The sequence below is a fragment of the Cydia strobilella genome, chromosome 5 (genome assembly GCF_947568885.1).
Source record: "Cydia strobilella chromosome 5, ilCydStro3.1, whole genome shotgun sequence".
In the NCBI taxonomy this organism is placed as follows: domain Eukaryota; kingdom Metazoa; phylum Arthropoda; class Insecta; order Lepidoptera; family Tortricidae; genus Cydia; species Cydia strobilella.
The window spans coordinates 8,121,551-8,136,387 of NC_086045.1; the positions used below are offsets into that span (position 1 = coordinate 8,121,551).

General features: G+C 37.0%; 3 protein-coding genes across 3 annotated transcripts; 2 read left to right on the top strand and 1 right to left on the bottom strand.

Moving 5' to 3' along the window:
* Positions 1-845: 845 nt before the first annotated feature.
* LOC134741762 (uncharacterized) lies at positions 846-4,461 on the top strand. The gene is made up of 3 exons (XM_063674655.1): positions 846-963; positions 1,262-1,413; positions 3,728-4,461. The coding sequence occupies exons 1-3, from the start codon at positions 857-859 to the stop codon at positions 4,459-4,461; spliced, it is 993 nt and encodes a 330-aa protein (XP_063530725.1). The 5' UTR covers positions 846-856.
* Positions 4,462-6,764: 2,303 nt separating this feature from the next.
* Positions 6,765-10,078, top strand: LOC134741398 (ribose-5-phosphate isomerase). Its single transcript, XM_063674166.1, has one exon. The coding sequence runs from the start codon at positions 6,982-6,984 to the stop codon at positions 7,774-7,776; it is 795 nt and encodes a 264-aa protein (XP_063530236.1). The 5' UTR covers positions 6,765-6,981; the 3' UTR covers positions 7,777-10,078.
* Positions 9,952-14,191, bottom strand: LOC134741399 (uncharacterized). The gene is made up of 3 exons (XM_063674167.1): positions 14,031-14,191; positions 13,073-13,442; positions 9,952-10,953 (listed from the first exon to the last, which is right to left on the bottom strand). The coding sequence occupies exons 1-3, from the start codon at positions 14,043-14,045 to the stop codon at positions 10,790-10,792; spliced, it is 549 nt and encodes a 182-aa protein (XP_063530237.1). The 5' UTR covers positions 14,046-14,191; the 3' UTR covers positions 9,952-10,789.
* Positions 14,192-14,837: the final 646 nt, after the last annotated feature.

A 14,837-nucleotide genomic window follows, 5' to 3' on the forward strand; every position in this document is an offset into this window, starting at 1 on the left:
TTAATTGGTGTTAGCAATTAAGCATATTCTCAAAATTATTGTCATTACATTTTATCCAGCCGCTATACATAGTCTAACTGTTGGAACTTATTTCCACGCAGACGAAGTCGCGGGCAAAAGCTAGTCAATTAATAAAAGTTAGAAAAAAGAAATAATTATGTACCTAATATATAAATACTTAAATACATAGGTAACACCCATGACTCAGGAACAAATATCTGTGCTCATCACCCAAACAAGTTCCCTTACCGGAGTTCGAACCCAGGACCATCGGCTTCATAGGCAGGGTCACTATACCCACTATGCCAGACCGGTCGTCATCAAATTTGTCTATTTTATTTGGATTCCTAAACGAAAATATGAATGTTTAATTTGGGTGAAAGGCACCATTTCAGTTTCGGACTATTGGCGTCGAACACATGTATGCGGAAACGCACGCCGCTCCGGTGAGCGAGCGGGACGTCGCTATACATATATGCGTATAGCGCTGTCACGCTCATACACCAGGGCGCCACGTGCGAAATATAGTTGGTCAAGCAATTCTTGTCAGTAGAAAAAGGCGCAAAATTCAAATTTTCTATGGGAGGATAACCCTTTGCGCCTACATTTTTTAAATTTGCCGCCTTTTTCTACTGACAAGATTTGCTTGACCAACTATACAATCAGTGCGTGTCGCGTGTGACTGATAGAACTGCGTGCGTTGACACGTTTTGACAGTTTAAGTTTTATATGTCTATCAAAATTGAAAGTCAGATTAATTAGAATTTATAGAATATTTTTAAGTATATTTTTATTTTGAATTTGTATTACTCCTATAGCGAATAGATAGATAACCGTCGAATACCTATTTGCAAAAATGAATAACAACATGAACCTTTACTCTTTAACGAATTTTCGCAAAGAAAACGGTACTGGGGATGCTATGCGGAATGCTCTTATTTTAATTGCGAAGGAAATACAAAAGTAAGTAAATAAATCAGTTGTACAATGAAAATATAAATAGCTCGCGCACGAAGTAAGTGGAGATGCGGAAGTGGCAACATATGCTCCGGCGCGAGAGCGTAGGGTGCACAGCAAGCGGGGTACCACTACGATTAGCCCTAGATTAGGCATTTGTGCGCGAACTGTATATTTATTTATTTATATTTTGGAGATCCAACAGCTATCAACACAAAGTAACACCAATTCATAAAGAGATGGAAAGCCAATTAGAGAATCACACTTGTAGCTACATATTTATAGGTTCCTATTCCTATTCAAGGTTTAGATTGGAGTCTGAAGCAGGGAAGCATCCAATGTATAAAAATGATGCAAATATCGACATTTTTTTGAAAAAGAACAGTAATGCAACAAAAGTTGATGTGAAAAATAGACAGCTGAAAAAACTTAAAGAACACCTTTGGACCGTATGCAGTGAGTAATATACTAAAATATTTGTTTTACACGGGTGCAATTAAAGTTGTTGTTTAACCCCTCGTGCTAATATTATAACTGTGCAAGCGAAAGACCACGAGCGTAGCGAGTAGTTTAAAAAGTCGGATCTTAAGCGTTGCAAGCATTTTACAGCACGAGGGTTCAATAAACTTTGCTACCAAATGAAATACAAAATGCTTCACCGCACCACCGCAGTGAAAATACTAGAAAAAAATCAAAATTAGCTACTCTTAACCTTTTGGACGCCAATGACTATATCGGCACCGCAGGTCCAACGCCAAAGACGGATTAATCGGTCACAGACCACAGAGCAACATAGACCTACGTGCATGTGCATAAAGTTCAATTTCAGTTTTGACACTTCGGTGACGTGGCGTCCGAGTGACAGCTTTTGTGTTTGACACGGCGTCGAAAAGGTTAAAAATGCTATTTGTTTTTGAAGAATAAGTAAAGAGCTGGTGTGGTGAACATATCTTGTTATATTGCCTAGAATAATTTTTCACTATGTTCGTGAACCATGTGAATTGTTAAAAATATGTAGGTAGCTAGCCGTAACGACTTAGGTACCTAGATACGGCTGGCTTCAATCGGTAGTGGAGCCAGAACTTAAGCAAAAAATTACCAGACACCTTAGTTTATCCTATATACTATCTCAGAATATCCTCTAACGTTCTCAATGGGTGGTTTTATGGGTCTCTATTGTTTCCCATATAGTTTTAAGTCATAATGTATTGTTTGTCCACATTTTCGTTAGTCATAATTAGGTTTTTTCTCAGAAACGCGTAAGTTTTCAGGATTGCCATAAAACAAACCTAACCTAACCTATCCACTTATAGGATAACCTGAGGAAAATTCTGAAAAGTTAACGGTTTCAGAATTATGACTAATGATAATATGACAATCTATATGACAATCATTACATTATGGCTTTCAATAAATATCAAACAAAGGGACCCCGTGGTTTTATACTTTATCGCGGATGGCCACGGTAACGACACAATTTGACGTTACGGCAAAACCAAAATATGTCGTCGCTTTTATACTGTCGTGGACGGCAACGGTAAATGGTGGTTTCAACGATATTAACACCAAAACAAGCTGTTATATTTTATTGTAAGCGAGGTATATTTTATTAGATGTTGAGGATATCTCAAACGATCTTTTAGTTTTATTTTTGAAATGTTTGACAAGTGACAGATAGGTTTGCCGCGATTTTGAACAATACTGACATTGACATTAAGAATATGACTTCCGGTTCGAGCGCCATCTTGATAGTTAGCATCGTGATTAATTACTTTGTTTTTTGCTTATTAATATTGTTTAAAGTGTAATATCGATAGTTTATTATACAGTAAACTAATGTGGTAGTGTGCAGTGAATGGAGAATTAATTTTGAAGCGCGTTTAACCACCATCTTGGAGTCAACGGCCGGTAGTCCACGTGCTTCTTGTAAAGACTAGCTATCGATTTACAAGAGCTAACAAATCACCGTACACTGTCTTGTACAACCGTACAATTTTTGTCGTTTGTAAACCTCTCAATACCTTGATACTGGCGAAATAGTCCCACTGGGCTGAAGCCATAATTTTAAAAGAAGAAGAAGAAGAAGATTAAGAATATTATAGTTGGTCAAGCAAATCTTGTCAGTAGACAAAGGCACCAAATTAAAAAAAATGTAGGCGCGAAGGTACGCGAAGGGTTATCGTCCCATAGAAAATTGGAATTTCGCGCCTTCAAATTTTTATATATTTTTTTTAATTTCGTACTTAAAGGAGTCGAACCACTTCGCACAGCGTTTTGTAGTGGTAGAATGTGGCAATGCCATCATACCTGCCATACTTCAAAATCGGTGCAAAGTTAGCTTAAACGGACTCTAGATACCGACATTTCCATTATTATTTGGTGCTGTCTGTAGCTACCCCTTAGATACATACCTAGTTAATTTTTAAGCTGATTCTACGATCATTGGATAATAATGATATCGATCAGAGGGGCTACCGAGAAAACGGCCGTTACTTATTTGTACGTATACTTAGTTTTCTGCACAGTCTTCAAGGGTCTGTAGACCTGAGTATATGGTTTTAAATTCAACTCGATACCTCCACGCGTTCCCGAGATTAAGGGTCTTGACAGACAGACGGCCGGACGACAAGGTGACCCGTTAAGGGTTCCGTTTTTTTCCTTTTGAGGTACGGAACCCTAAAAACTGAAGGTAGCGCTTTTCATTCAAGTTACGTAGGTTAACTATATCTGCTCACCGACTTCAACTTTAAACGGATTTCGTATTTTTTAGATGTTGCAAAAATAGTATTGTCAGCAAAAAACAAAGAAACGGAACATCTCATAAATAAACTAAAAAACATTCGAAATGAATCGTCGGACTTATCAAAGTGTAACGCCGAAAATCTGAATTTGATACAACAATTGCGAATGGAAAATCACAATATGAACAACGATGTGCAATTTCTAAGTAACTTTATCCATATGGCTTATCAAAAACTACAGAAAATGCGTAATGAAATACCTGAAGATATGCCGTTTATAGAAGAACTCAAGACTATCCTGCTCGCTTGTGGGCAATACTATGTAGACTATTGCAACGCGCGCGATCAATGCGCTCAACTTAAACAACGCAATCGATTTCTGAGAAATAAACTTAACATTGTAGAGAACAACTTAGCAGCTACTACCGAGGAATTGCGCAATCTTAGAAATATAAACATGAATCTCAAAATTAAATGTGAAATGCATCATAAAAACGAAAAAAAAATCTCGAAAAATCTCGAAAATCCGATCGTTAGTGAAATGTTCCTTGATACATTTTTAGGCGATGGGAATAAAAGTGATTATTATGGATATAATGCGGGTATATCGAAAGCTGTATGTAAACAAAATATATCTAACAAAAGTCTATGTTTTACATCTCATTTAGAAACTGTAAATAATCTCCTTCTAGATCAGGATAACATGTTGAAAGAATTAAAGGAATTGTATTTAGATGTTCGCCAAAGTTGTAACTTTGAATAAACATATTTACAAGCAGGTGTGTATTGATATTATCTCTGTCTATCTATATGTAAACTTTGCACATATATCCATCTTTGAAAAGGATACGTAAGTATACGTTATTTACTGAATTGTGCAAAGTTTCCATGGTCAGAGACTACGTCATCTTCCTCGCGTTGTCCCGGCATTTTTGCCACGGCTCATGGGAGCCTGGGGTCCGCTTGGCAACTAATCCCAAGAATTAGTTGCCAAGCGCTAGTTTATACGAAAGCGACTGCCATCTGACCTTCCAACTAGGCCTTGTTGGGATTAGTCTGGTTTCCTCACGATGTTTTCCTTCACCGAAAAGCGACTGGTAAATATCAAATGATATTTGGTACATAAGTTCCGAAAAACTCATTGGTACGAACCGGGGTTTGAACCCGCGACCTCCGGATTGCAAGTCGCACGCTCTTATCGCTAGGCCACCAGCGCTCAGCATGGTCAGAGACCGCTTCATAAAGGCCCTCCACGTGTGCGGAGTGTGGAGGGCCCTATAAAAAAAACCGTCCAAGTGCGAGTCGAAGTCGGACTCGCCTTTTAAGGGTTCCATACATCACACAATAGCAACACCACGTTTCACGTAAACTATTGCAGCTGTGTCCCTAAAACAGCCTAACCGCATTTTTCTTCTTAAGTTCGACTCACGCTTGACTGTATATATTTCTAATAGATTTTCCTGTAATCCTTAGGTAAAGAACTATTTTGTGTACTTAATATTTTTTTCTAAATTTTAGATCCAGTTGTTTCTTTCTGAGATAAAGGGGGGAATGGTAATTTCTTTCCTATTTTCTTTAATAACTTCTAAACTATAGGTATATCCTAAAATTCTAAAAAAAATATTGTAAATGTTCTTACAATAAGCACTTTCATTTGATGTATGACACGATATAGTTTGCAAAACTTTGTTTTTTAATTTTCTTATTTACCCCCCAAAAGTGCCCCCTATTTTTTGCTCTTTATTTAAGAGGTTGTCACCGAGGTGAACATGTCGCTCCATAGAAAACAACAATACAATGTTCTTACAATGAGGGCTAACGCGTATGAATTCGCCGCTAGGGGCGCTAGTGTAGATGGTGGTCTTTTCCTTAGTTTGAAATGTCAAATGTCACTTGTCACTTCAATGACTGACAGCTGTTCTTTAGTCTTTTGGACCACCATCAACAGAGGCGCCAACTGGTGAGCAAAAAAACGATAGCCCTCATTTAGTCATCAACCGATAATTAAGCATAATGTCATTATTATTTTACATTGAGACAATAGGTATCCTTAACTTTTTGCGGTAAGTTTAAAACTTTTTGCGAGTTAATAAGAAAGCAGAACAGCAGTATCACCTTCGCGTGTCACCGCCGATACCCGATGTATCTTTCTAAAATCCGAAGGTCATTCTCAGAGTTAACGGACTGTACATCATCTGTGAAAATTTCAACTGTATAACTATAAAGGGCCCCTGCCCACTCATGCGCGAATCACGACGCGAAGTCTGGAGTGAGCTTAAGGGCACACTCACGTTCGCGGCTTCGCGCATGAGTGTGGAGGGACCTTTAAAGCCATTTCCGTCAATAGAAAAAAAGGCAAATTTACCAAATTTAATAAAATTTGGCGGAAGGGTTATCGTGCCATAGAGAATTCAGAATTTGAATTTCACGCCTGTTTCTACTGACAATTGTTTGACCGGCTATATTTCTAAACTTTTGTAAACTATATTTCTAAAATATTGTAATCGGTTAAAAACCGCGTGAAACGCTTCCAAACGCTTCGAAACAACGCTTCCAACATGTGCTGCGATCTGTTGTCTTATTCGCATTATCGCTTCATCCCACTCTGTTGGGCCGACAATAGCACATACATTTGGAGGCCTATAACTTTCGTTATAAATATATTTAAAAAAGGCGGTTATTAATATTCTGTTTGTCTTAATTTTCTGTTTAATAATGTTTGTATTTTTATGTCAATGTAAATTTTATTTGTGTGTCGTTGGCGTACGTGTCGCCATTATTTTTAGATTAAGCCAGGTCCCCACAGAAAACCAGCGCCACGGTTTGCCGCGGCACTATGCTGAGTGGGGATCCTTTTTGGCGTCCAAATGTTTTTTGTCTGCATGCTTTTCTTTTTTATGTACTATGTTGTGGCGTCAAATAAATGTATTTTCTATTTCTATTTTCTATTCTATATTTGAATTTGTTTTTCTGTTTTCTGAACGCATCTTAACTAACATTGACAGCTATGAATGACAGTTATGATTGACAAAAGCCACAAAATCACAAAAGCTCAGAATAATTTATTCTGAGGACAAAAGTACGCGACAACTCGACAAGGGCAAACAAGAACAGCGTAGCTAACTTGAATAGCTTGATTGACGCAACCTGCACAACCTTATGTTTAAATTTCATATGGTGCATTTTCGTCTGCAGGATACCTACCACGTGGTTAAAAAGCTTCATATATTTTGCTGTTTACAGTGAGGTACCTATATATAAAAACATTCCAAAAATACATTTTATGATACTAAATGACATTATAGTTACATTGGTAAAGTACCAGGTCACCGTATCTAGCGTTCGTTTTAGTACTAAAATAAACATGTCCTTAGAAAAAGCAAAACAAGTGGCAGCGTACAAGGCGGTAGACAAGTTTGTGACGAATAATTCTGTCTTCGGCGTCGGCAGCGGATCGACAGTTGTATACGCCGTGCAGCGGCTAGCAGAACGAGTAAAGACTGAAAAGTTGAAGGTGACCTGTATTCCTACATCATTCCAAGCCAAACAGCTCATTCTCAAGCATAACCTAATCCTTGGGGAACTCGATACGAACCCTCGCATTGATGTTACCATTGATGGAGCGGATGAGGTGGATGCCAACATGATCTTGATAAAAGGAGGGGGAGGTTGTTTGCTACAAGAGAAGATTGTGGCTTCCTGTTCCAAAAAAAATATAGTTATTGCTGATTATACTAAAGACTCTTCTAAACTTGGAGATAGATATAAAAAAGGGATCCCAGTAGAAGTTATTCCTATGGCTTATGTTCCTATTAGAAACAAAATTGTGGATCTGTTTGGAGGAGAAGTGAAATTGCGCAGTGCTGTCGCTAAGGCAGGGCCTGTTGTGACTGATAATGGAAACTTCATTCTAGACTGGATGTTCACCAATCAAGACTTGGACTGGGATCATGTCAACAAAACCATCAAAATGATACCTGGAGTTGTTGAAATAGGGTTATTTGTGAACATGTGTGCGATAGCTTACTTTGGACAACCTGAGGGGAATGTCGTTGAGAGATCTGCTGCATCAAATTAGTTTTTTTTTACATTTTAATATAATACTTTTTGTTTCCGAGCAAGCACAGGCTATAGTTTTATAAGATTTAAGTGTAGAGTTATTTAAGGGCAAAATTATATATGGCGTTATCTAAAAACTCTGTTATCTTATGGTGGAAATGTGTATATTTTGCATCATTATTAAATTTAATATTGTTTATCCCTTCAAGTGGCAATGTCATTTTTTTTAGTTGGAATTTTGATTTTATCTCAATGAATCAAATTTTAAATTTAAATGACTTAATAGACCACGACCCGGCGGCCTGCCCCTTGAAGGGTTATTTGATATGAATAACTTTATCTATAATAATAAATAAGTTCATATCATTTACACAGGCACAATTAAGATAAATATCTTAAAATTATTTCAGAAATCTGGATTTATATATTTTTTTTTTAAATCCCATAAATCTACAAAGGGTATCAATTTTGTATTTAACATAGTTTCATTGTGACAGCAATCCCATATAGTTTTAACAGCTAAGAACTATATTTTGTGGCACTGCTACTGAGCTCTAGTCTAGGACAATGCTGAAATTGCTGAATGAGGGCTAACGCGTATGAATTCGCCGCTAGGGGCGCTAGTGTAGATGGTGGTCTTTTCCATAGTTCGAAATGTCAAATGTCACTTGTCACTTCAATAACTGACAGCTGTTCTTTAGTCTTTTGGACCACCATCAACAGAGGCGCCGACTGGTGAGCAAAAAAACGATAGCCCTCAACATGGCAGTGTGTAGATCAAAGAGTAGTATAATATGGTGCAGATGTAGATATTCTATCATTTTAACCATAGCAACACTTATATATAATGTTGATCTAAACTGTCTGCTTTTTCATTTTGTTGGTGATACAGTCAGTATCAAGTAATTAATAGCTGTGTAATTTGTCAAATACTTTGGATAGCTGCTTTGTTATAATGTTAGTTTGAAGTTATTTATAGTAGAAGAGGTGTATGATAAAAACTATGCCTTCATATTCAAGTGTGCCAGCCAAACTAGGTGGCACTATATGGTTAGGGGAGAGTGGGTCACAGGTAACAGTGAATCTTTTGCAATAACTACTAACATTACTTGTACAAGGGTATGCGCTCACGACGTTACCGCTTTTACGCCCCTCCGTTTACCTAACTAGATACCATCTCACGTTCAGAACTAAAATTCGCAGTAATGAGCATCAGCTACCACGCAGCTGTAAATCTATTTTTTACATCATTTTTCAAAAGAATTTTTTCTTTATGGCTTGTGATTACAAATTCTTTCATTATTGTAAATATGTTTTTAATGAATGAAAAATCGATTTATTACCTTATTTTAAGCATGCAACTACCATCAATGGGGAAGAGTAGATTATATGATATTAGGTCACAGTGGATCAACGAAAATAATGATATTAGAACTATTAGAAGCACAAAACTAATATAAATTTCCACACAAAGAGCGAAATCTCTGGTCTTCAATATGTAGCCAGTATGCAAAAAATAAGATAAAAAATCATTGCACACTGAAAAGAAAAACTGAAAAATTATGATCAATGGATATGATCAAAATTTTGCACATATATCATAAAACTTATTATATTTTAATGGATAAATGCTTAAACAATCCAGTACCTCTTATAGTTTTGTTTAATCAGACGGTGATCCACTGTTACCCACATATGGGTAACAGTGAATAATTCACTTTTATATTTTCATATTATTTTATTTCTAGCCTTCCTTTTAGCTTTTTTCTGAAAAAGGTTTAAGAGTTAGATTGATACTCTAAAGGCTTAGATAAAGAAACGATACAAATTGAAGTTAAAATGTCGCAACTACAGCTCTTTAAAAAAAGTGATTCACTGATTCACTGTGACCCACTCTCCCCTACATAGGTAACTGAATTCTGAAATGACAACTAGAACTCCTGTATTCTGGATGTACAGTGACATCTATGTTAGGTAATGAATTAGAGGCACAATTTTTTCTTAGATTTTATACCATGTCTTATGTGGTCACATAAGTTGCTTCAATGTATCTGCTGCTGATTATACAATGAAGCTAAATATAGGGTGGGCCAATGATAAATGCATTTTAACGAAAGACGTTTCGTTATACGAAAAGAGAATTTATCACTGGCCCACCCTTTATTTATTACTGTCATGAAATAAATGCTCAACATCAGGTGCCATATATTTTATTCTACATTTTGCACCTATACAGAAACATGTATTTTACGAAATAAACAATATAAACTTTCAGATCTGGCATGATTAGTACTTTGTTACAAATATTATTATTTACCTTAAAATACCTTAAATTTAACAATCAAATGACTAACATGGAATGTTTTAAGTACTGGCATGTGTTTTCTATGTATTTTTTGAAAACATGCATTTCTAAATTATATAATTAAGTATGCCAAATTTGGAAAAGTTACATAAATAAATTTGTTTCTAAGATGAGAAGATGAATCCTTATTTATCATGTTATTATAATAATTCGATAGTTTGATATTACAAAACTTATTTATTCTTATGCAGATAGTCTTTGGTTATTAAATCAACTAAGGCTAATTGGATCTTGATAGAGATATATTAAATCACTCATCTGGTCAGACTCAAGGTTTCAGATTTTTATAAAACCAAGCCTGTAAATACCTCAAAAGTTGATAGAATACTTTAATAATAAAGTTCTACAGATTAGACTAGTAATTTTAACAAAACTTCATTTGTCCTGTACTTACAATATGTATCATTCCTTTCCAACACTTATATAAAAATATAGGTAACTATTCCAATAACTTGTTGCAAGTGTCCTCTCTGTAGCTGCTACAATTTCATTATCCCTTTGAAGAATATAATTTGTGCTTCCAACCAAGAGTACAGTAAGTATGAAAATAAGCCAAATATTAGGAGTCATCCATTAATTACGTCACACGAATTTGACGATTTTTTGACCCTTCCCCCCCTTGTCACACCTGGTCACATTTAGATGGATGACCCCTTACTTTAGTGCGTTAATAAAGGCTAGTTTTCTTCATGATGCGTAAGAACTCGTCTTGGTTGATTTCCCCGTCGCCGTCCCTGTCTGCTTCATCTATCATTTCGTGCAGCTCTTCATCAGTTAGATTTTCGCCAAGTTCCCTTGCCACTCTTTTTAAGTTCTTGAAAGAGATTTTACCTGGATTTTTATGGAGCCAATTTTAGATTATTTACACAATAACAGTTTATTTTACTGAATTCCTGGTTAAAAAAGATGTCAATATATGCCATAAAATATACAAAAATATAACAGCATGCAGATTCTCATTTTAAGAAGCATGTTTGATGTAGGATAGCTTGTTAATAGTATCCGACCTAAACTGCTTAACCAGAGACATAATTAAGACATGATTTTTTATGCCGATTTTGTTGTTATAGCGGAAACAAAAATGCATCATCTGTGAAAATTTCAACTCTCATGACAGTTCATGAGATACGTCCAGGTGACAGACAGACAGATGGACGGACAGACAGACAGAACAGACAGATATAGAAGTCTCAGTAATAGGTTCCCGTTTTTACCTTTTGGGTATGGAACCCTAAAAACGACCGGTATCACAATCTTTTTATATTTTTTTCTTATGCAGAATTTATAGGACTTAGAGGGTTAAAGTAGCTTAGTCTTTTAGGTCTGTGAGGATGTGCCTTACCTCACCTGAGGATTTGTGTGGACCAGCCTAATCATTTTTCAAGATGTAACATAGCTGCAGGTGCATTTAAGTTTTTTTATACCTAGACAAGGAATAATGCATTGCAGCATTGGTCACACAATGAAGTAAATGTAGACTAGGCAAAATGCTTAAATAACTGGTCCATGTGGTTCCACTATAATACTTACTACAACCATGAAGCTGCTCCTAGGTTTGAGTACTGGGAATTGGTAAAACTATCTCTTATACAGGTGATACAAGAGATGTGAGCATTATCAACACTGCACATTTATATCAGTGGCAGAGACCAACATACAAATCATATCATTCATACAAATCTACTGGCTGATTTGGATTACTTGTTCTTCAAGAGAACTACCTATATATACCACTTGGCAGCTAGGTGTCAATAGGGTATTTGACTGTATTTAAAATAAATTATTTTACACCATGCATGAAACCACATGCACCAGAATATTAATAGAGAAACATAGACAGCAGTTATTTTTAGACAATTTCTATTTTAAAACCCGTATAAAACTATAAAATAGTAGGTTATAATTGATTGTTATGTCACATGCTAGTGTTTCATATAAATTCCATAGTAGCAAATCGTTTTTGACAGTTCGAAAAAATTAACTGATTTTCTTCAGGGTCTTTGACTAATAGTCAAAGACCCTATAGAAGTGGTACATAGCAGAGACCGGACAACCCTTTCCGCGATAAAACCCTTTCAATGGGCGTCCCTTAAACACGGCTAACACATTGAAAGTCTTTCCCTTTTGATCTGCAAGCCCATTCATACCCCTACCTTTGACTAACCCTTATCGAAAAGCTAACCAAAAATAAGGCTAGCCCTTAATAAGGGTTACCCTTATCTTTAAGCGTTTTAAGGTTTCCCTTTGCGTGAAAGAGACAGGATTAGTATATATTATTATCTACGCTAGTGTATGAAAAGGAAAGAAAATACGTGCCTAGTCAAAGAACGCCGCCGTCGCCGCCGACGATCGCTCGGATTCGAAGTAATGTGTGCTTTATGAACAAGGTAGACGACTTAAATTAGCACGCTTATATGCTAAAAGGGAAGCCCTTTATAAGGCTAACCCTTATAAGCAATATGCAAGGTGTTGGTGAGCGGATGATAAGGGTTTTGTAAGGGTATTTGGGCTACCGACATACCGGCTACACAAATATAAGGGTTTTTAAAAGCAAAATGAAGGGTTTCGTCTGGCAAAGGGTATGGTGAGTTAAGCCTTATGCAATACCCTTATAAAACCCGGATAAGGGATAGCGGGCCGGTCCCTGGTACATAGTCCTTAAATATTGGAATGCATGAAGTTTAATATGAAATTGTAACCATGTGCATCTGCCGGGCTAGCACGTGATTAGCGCGAGAGTATCTCGCCGCGACATAAGACACTACCCATCCCCCTTTAATTCATACAGTTAGTAAAAGACGGGTAGTCTATCTCGCGACGAAACCCTGTCGCGCCAATAACGTGCTCGGCCTACTGTGGCCATCTTTAGCAGTAAATGGATGGTATAGAAAGGATGTCAAAAGTGTCCATCAAAAAGGGTTAAAATTGTCAAATGCTAAATAGAACTCACCAGTTTCATCATCATCAAACAGTTTGAAAGCTTTCATGATTTCTTCCTTTGTATCCTTCTCTGCCATCTTCACTGTCATCAAGTCCAGAAAATCTTCAAACGATACTTTGCCATCAGATTTATCAATTTCCGCAATCATCTTTTTGATTTCCTCTTTTCTAGGTTCAAAACCAAGGGCTCTAATTGCAACTTTTAACTCCTTTGTATCAATTTTTCCAGTATTTTCTGTGTCAAATAAATCAAATGCTTCTTTTATGTCCCTTCTTTGTTCTTCAGTGAGCTCAAACTTGGGCCCCGATTTCTTCCGGATGCCTCCTGGTGGAGCATTACTGGTTCCGACCTTTTTCTGGGTAGTTGTTACTGCAGTTGTCTGAAATCAATATCAACTACAATGAAATTCCAGTAATAGCATTAGATAATACTAGCTTCGCATGGGTTACACAAAACCTTCATAAATTATATACTAAAACAGCAGTTCCTAACCTGGGGGTAATTACCCCCATGGGGGTAAAACTGGCATTTTACGGGGGTACCTATCTATAAGAAAAAACATTAATGATTATGGAGGGGTAAAATTGAGTTCCGTAGTTAGTCAAAGGGGTGACAGTACTAAAAAGATTAGGAACCACTGCACTAAAACCTTCCTCAAGAATTACTCTATTGATAGGTGAAAACCGCATCAAAATCCGTTGCGTAGTTTTAGATCTAAGCGTATACATAGGGATAAACAGACAGCGGAAAGCGACTTTGTTTCATACTATGTAGTGATTTATACGGGTGGTGTTATCTTTAAATTTAAAAAGAAGGATAAAAGAATATAAAACGTAGGCATGACAATTAGTAGTTCTTTAGCTACAGAATTCGTGTTTAGGGTTTTATATTATATACAAGGAAAGATATACTAGACGTGATCAAAATAATGTAAATGATAACAGAACTGTATTCAATATTCACTTACCATTGTTTGTACCATTAAGAACGGGGCACAACTTATGTTAATTACCTGTAATCACTTTTCACTGCCTAATGCCTGTCTTTTTCAGATTATTAAAGTAATAATGATTTATTTTGTTATATTTTTATTTAGTAATAAATATAAACGGTTTACCCTGGCCGCAGACGTTCCGGACGTTCGGAAATCGGAATTTTCATTCGGTTTCCGTACGGAATGACATGTGCAAGCGAGATAGCGCTATGCATTTGTAGAGCGACATCCCGTTCCCACCTGTCATTCCGTACGGAAACCGAATGAAATAGAATAAAAATTCCGAACGTCTGCGGCCAGTTGTCAATAATTGATCCCGTCTTTTTAAGCACAGGAAAAAACAGCGGAACAAAGTTGTTTCTTGTAATTCATGGACAAAAATAAGCATTGTTACCGTAACTCAAACAGCTGAACATGTGGCGGCAACAGTACCTATTGATGTGTGCTTCGCTCAGAATAATGTGCTTCGTGCTTCACCTATAAAGGGCCCTCCACACTCATGCGCGAATTGCGGTGCGAAGCCGCGAACACGAGTCTGGAGCCTAGTTCGCTAATCAGCGCCCTTAAAGCCCGCTCCACTACGCGACGCGAAGCCGCGAACGCGATTATGGAGTCGATTTATCTGATTGGCGAACTATACTCCACACTCGCGTTGGCGGCTTCGCGCCGCGATTCACGCACGAGTGTGGAGGGCCATTAATGCGTAGTCGGTATCTCGGAGGGCCCTTATAATTATAGGAGTCTGTTCGGAAAATGAAGCGTCGTGGGATTAGAGATTTG

Bases quoted from the DNA above. Each gene is read 5' to 3' on its own strand.
- LOC134741398 (XM_063674166.1), top strand. From the start codon at position 6,982: ATGATACTAAATGACATTATAGTTACATTGGTAAAGTACCAGGTCACC.
- LOC134741762 (XM_063674655.1), top strand. From the start codon at position 857: ATGAATAACAACATGAACCTTTACTCTTTAACGAATTTTCGCAAAGAA. The intron at 964-1,261 runs GTAAGTAAATAA...TTCCTATTCAAG, and splicing joins ATTGCGAAGGAAATACAAAA to GTTTAGATTGGAGTCTGAAG. The intron at 1,414-3,727 runs GTGAGTAATATA...CGTATTTTTTAG, and splicing joins ACACCTTTGGACCGTATGCA to ATGTTGCAAAAATAGTATTG.
- LOC134741399 (XM_063674167.1), bottom strand. The intron at 10,954-13,072 runs GTGAGTTCTATT...ATAAAAATCCAG, and splicing joins GTTTGATGATGATGAAACTG to GTAAAATCTCTTTCAAGAAC.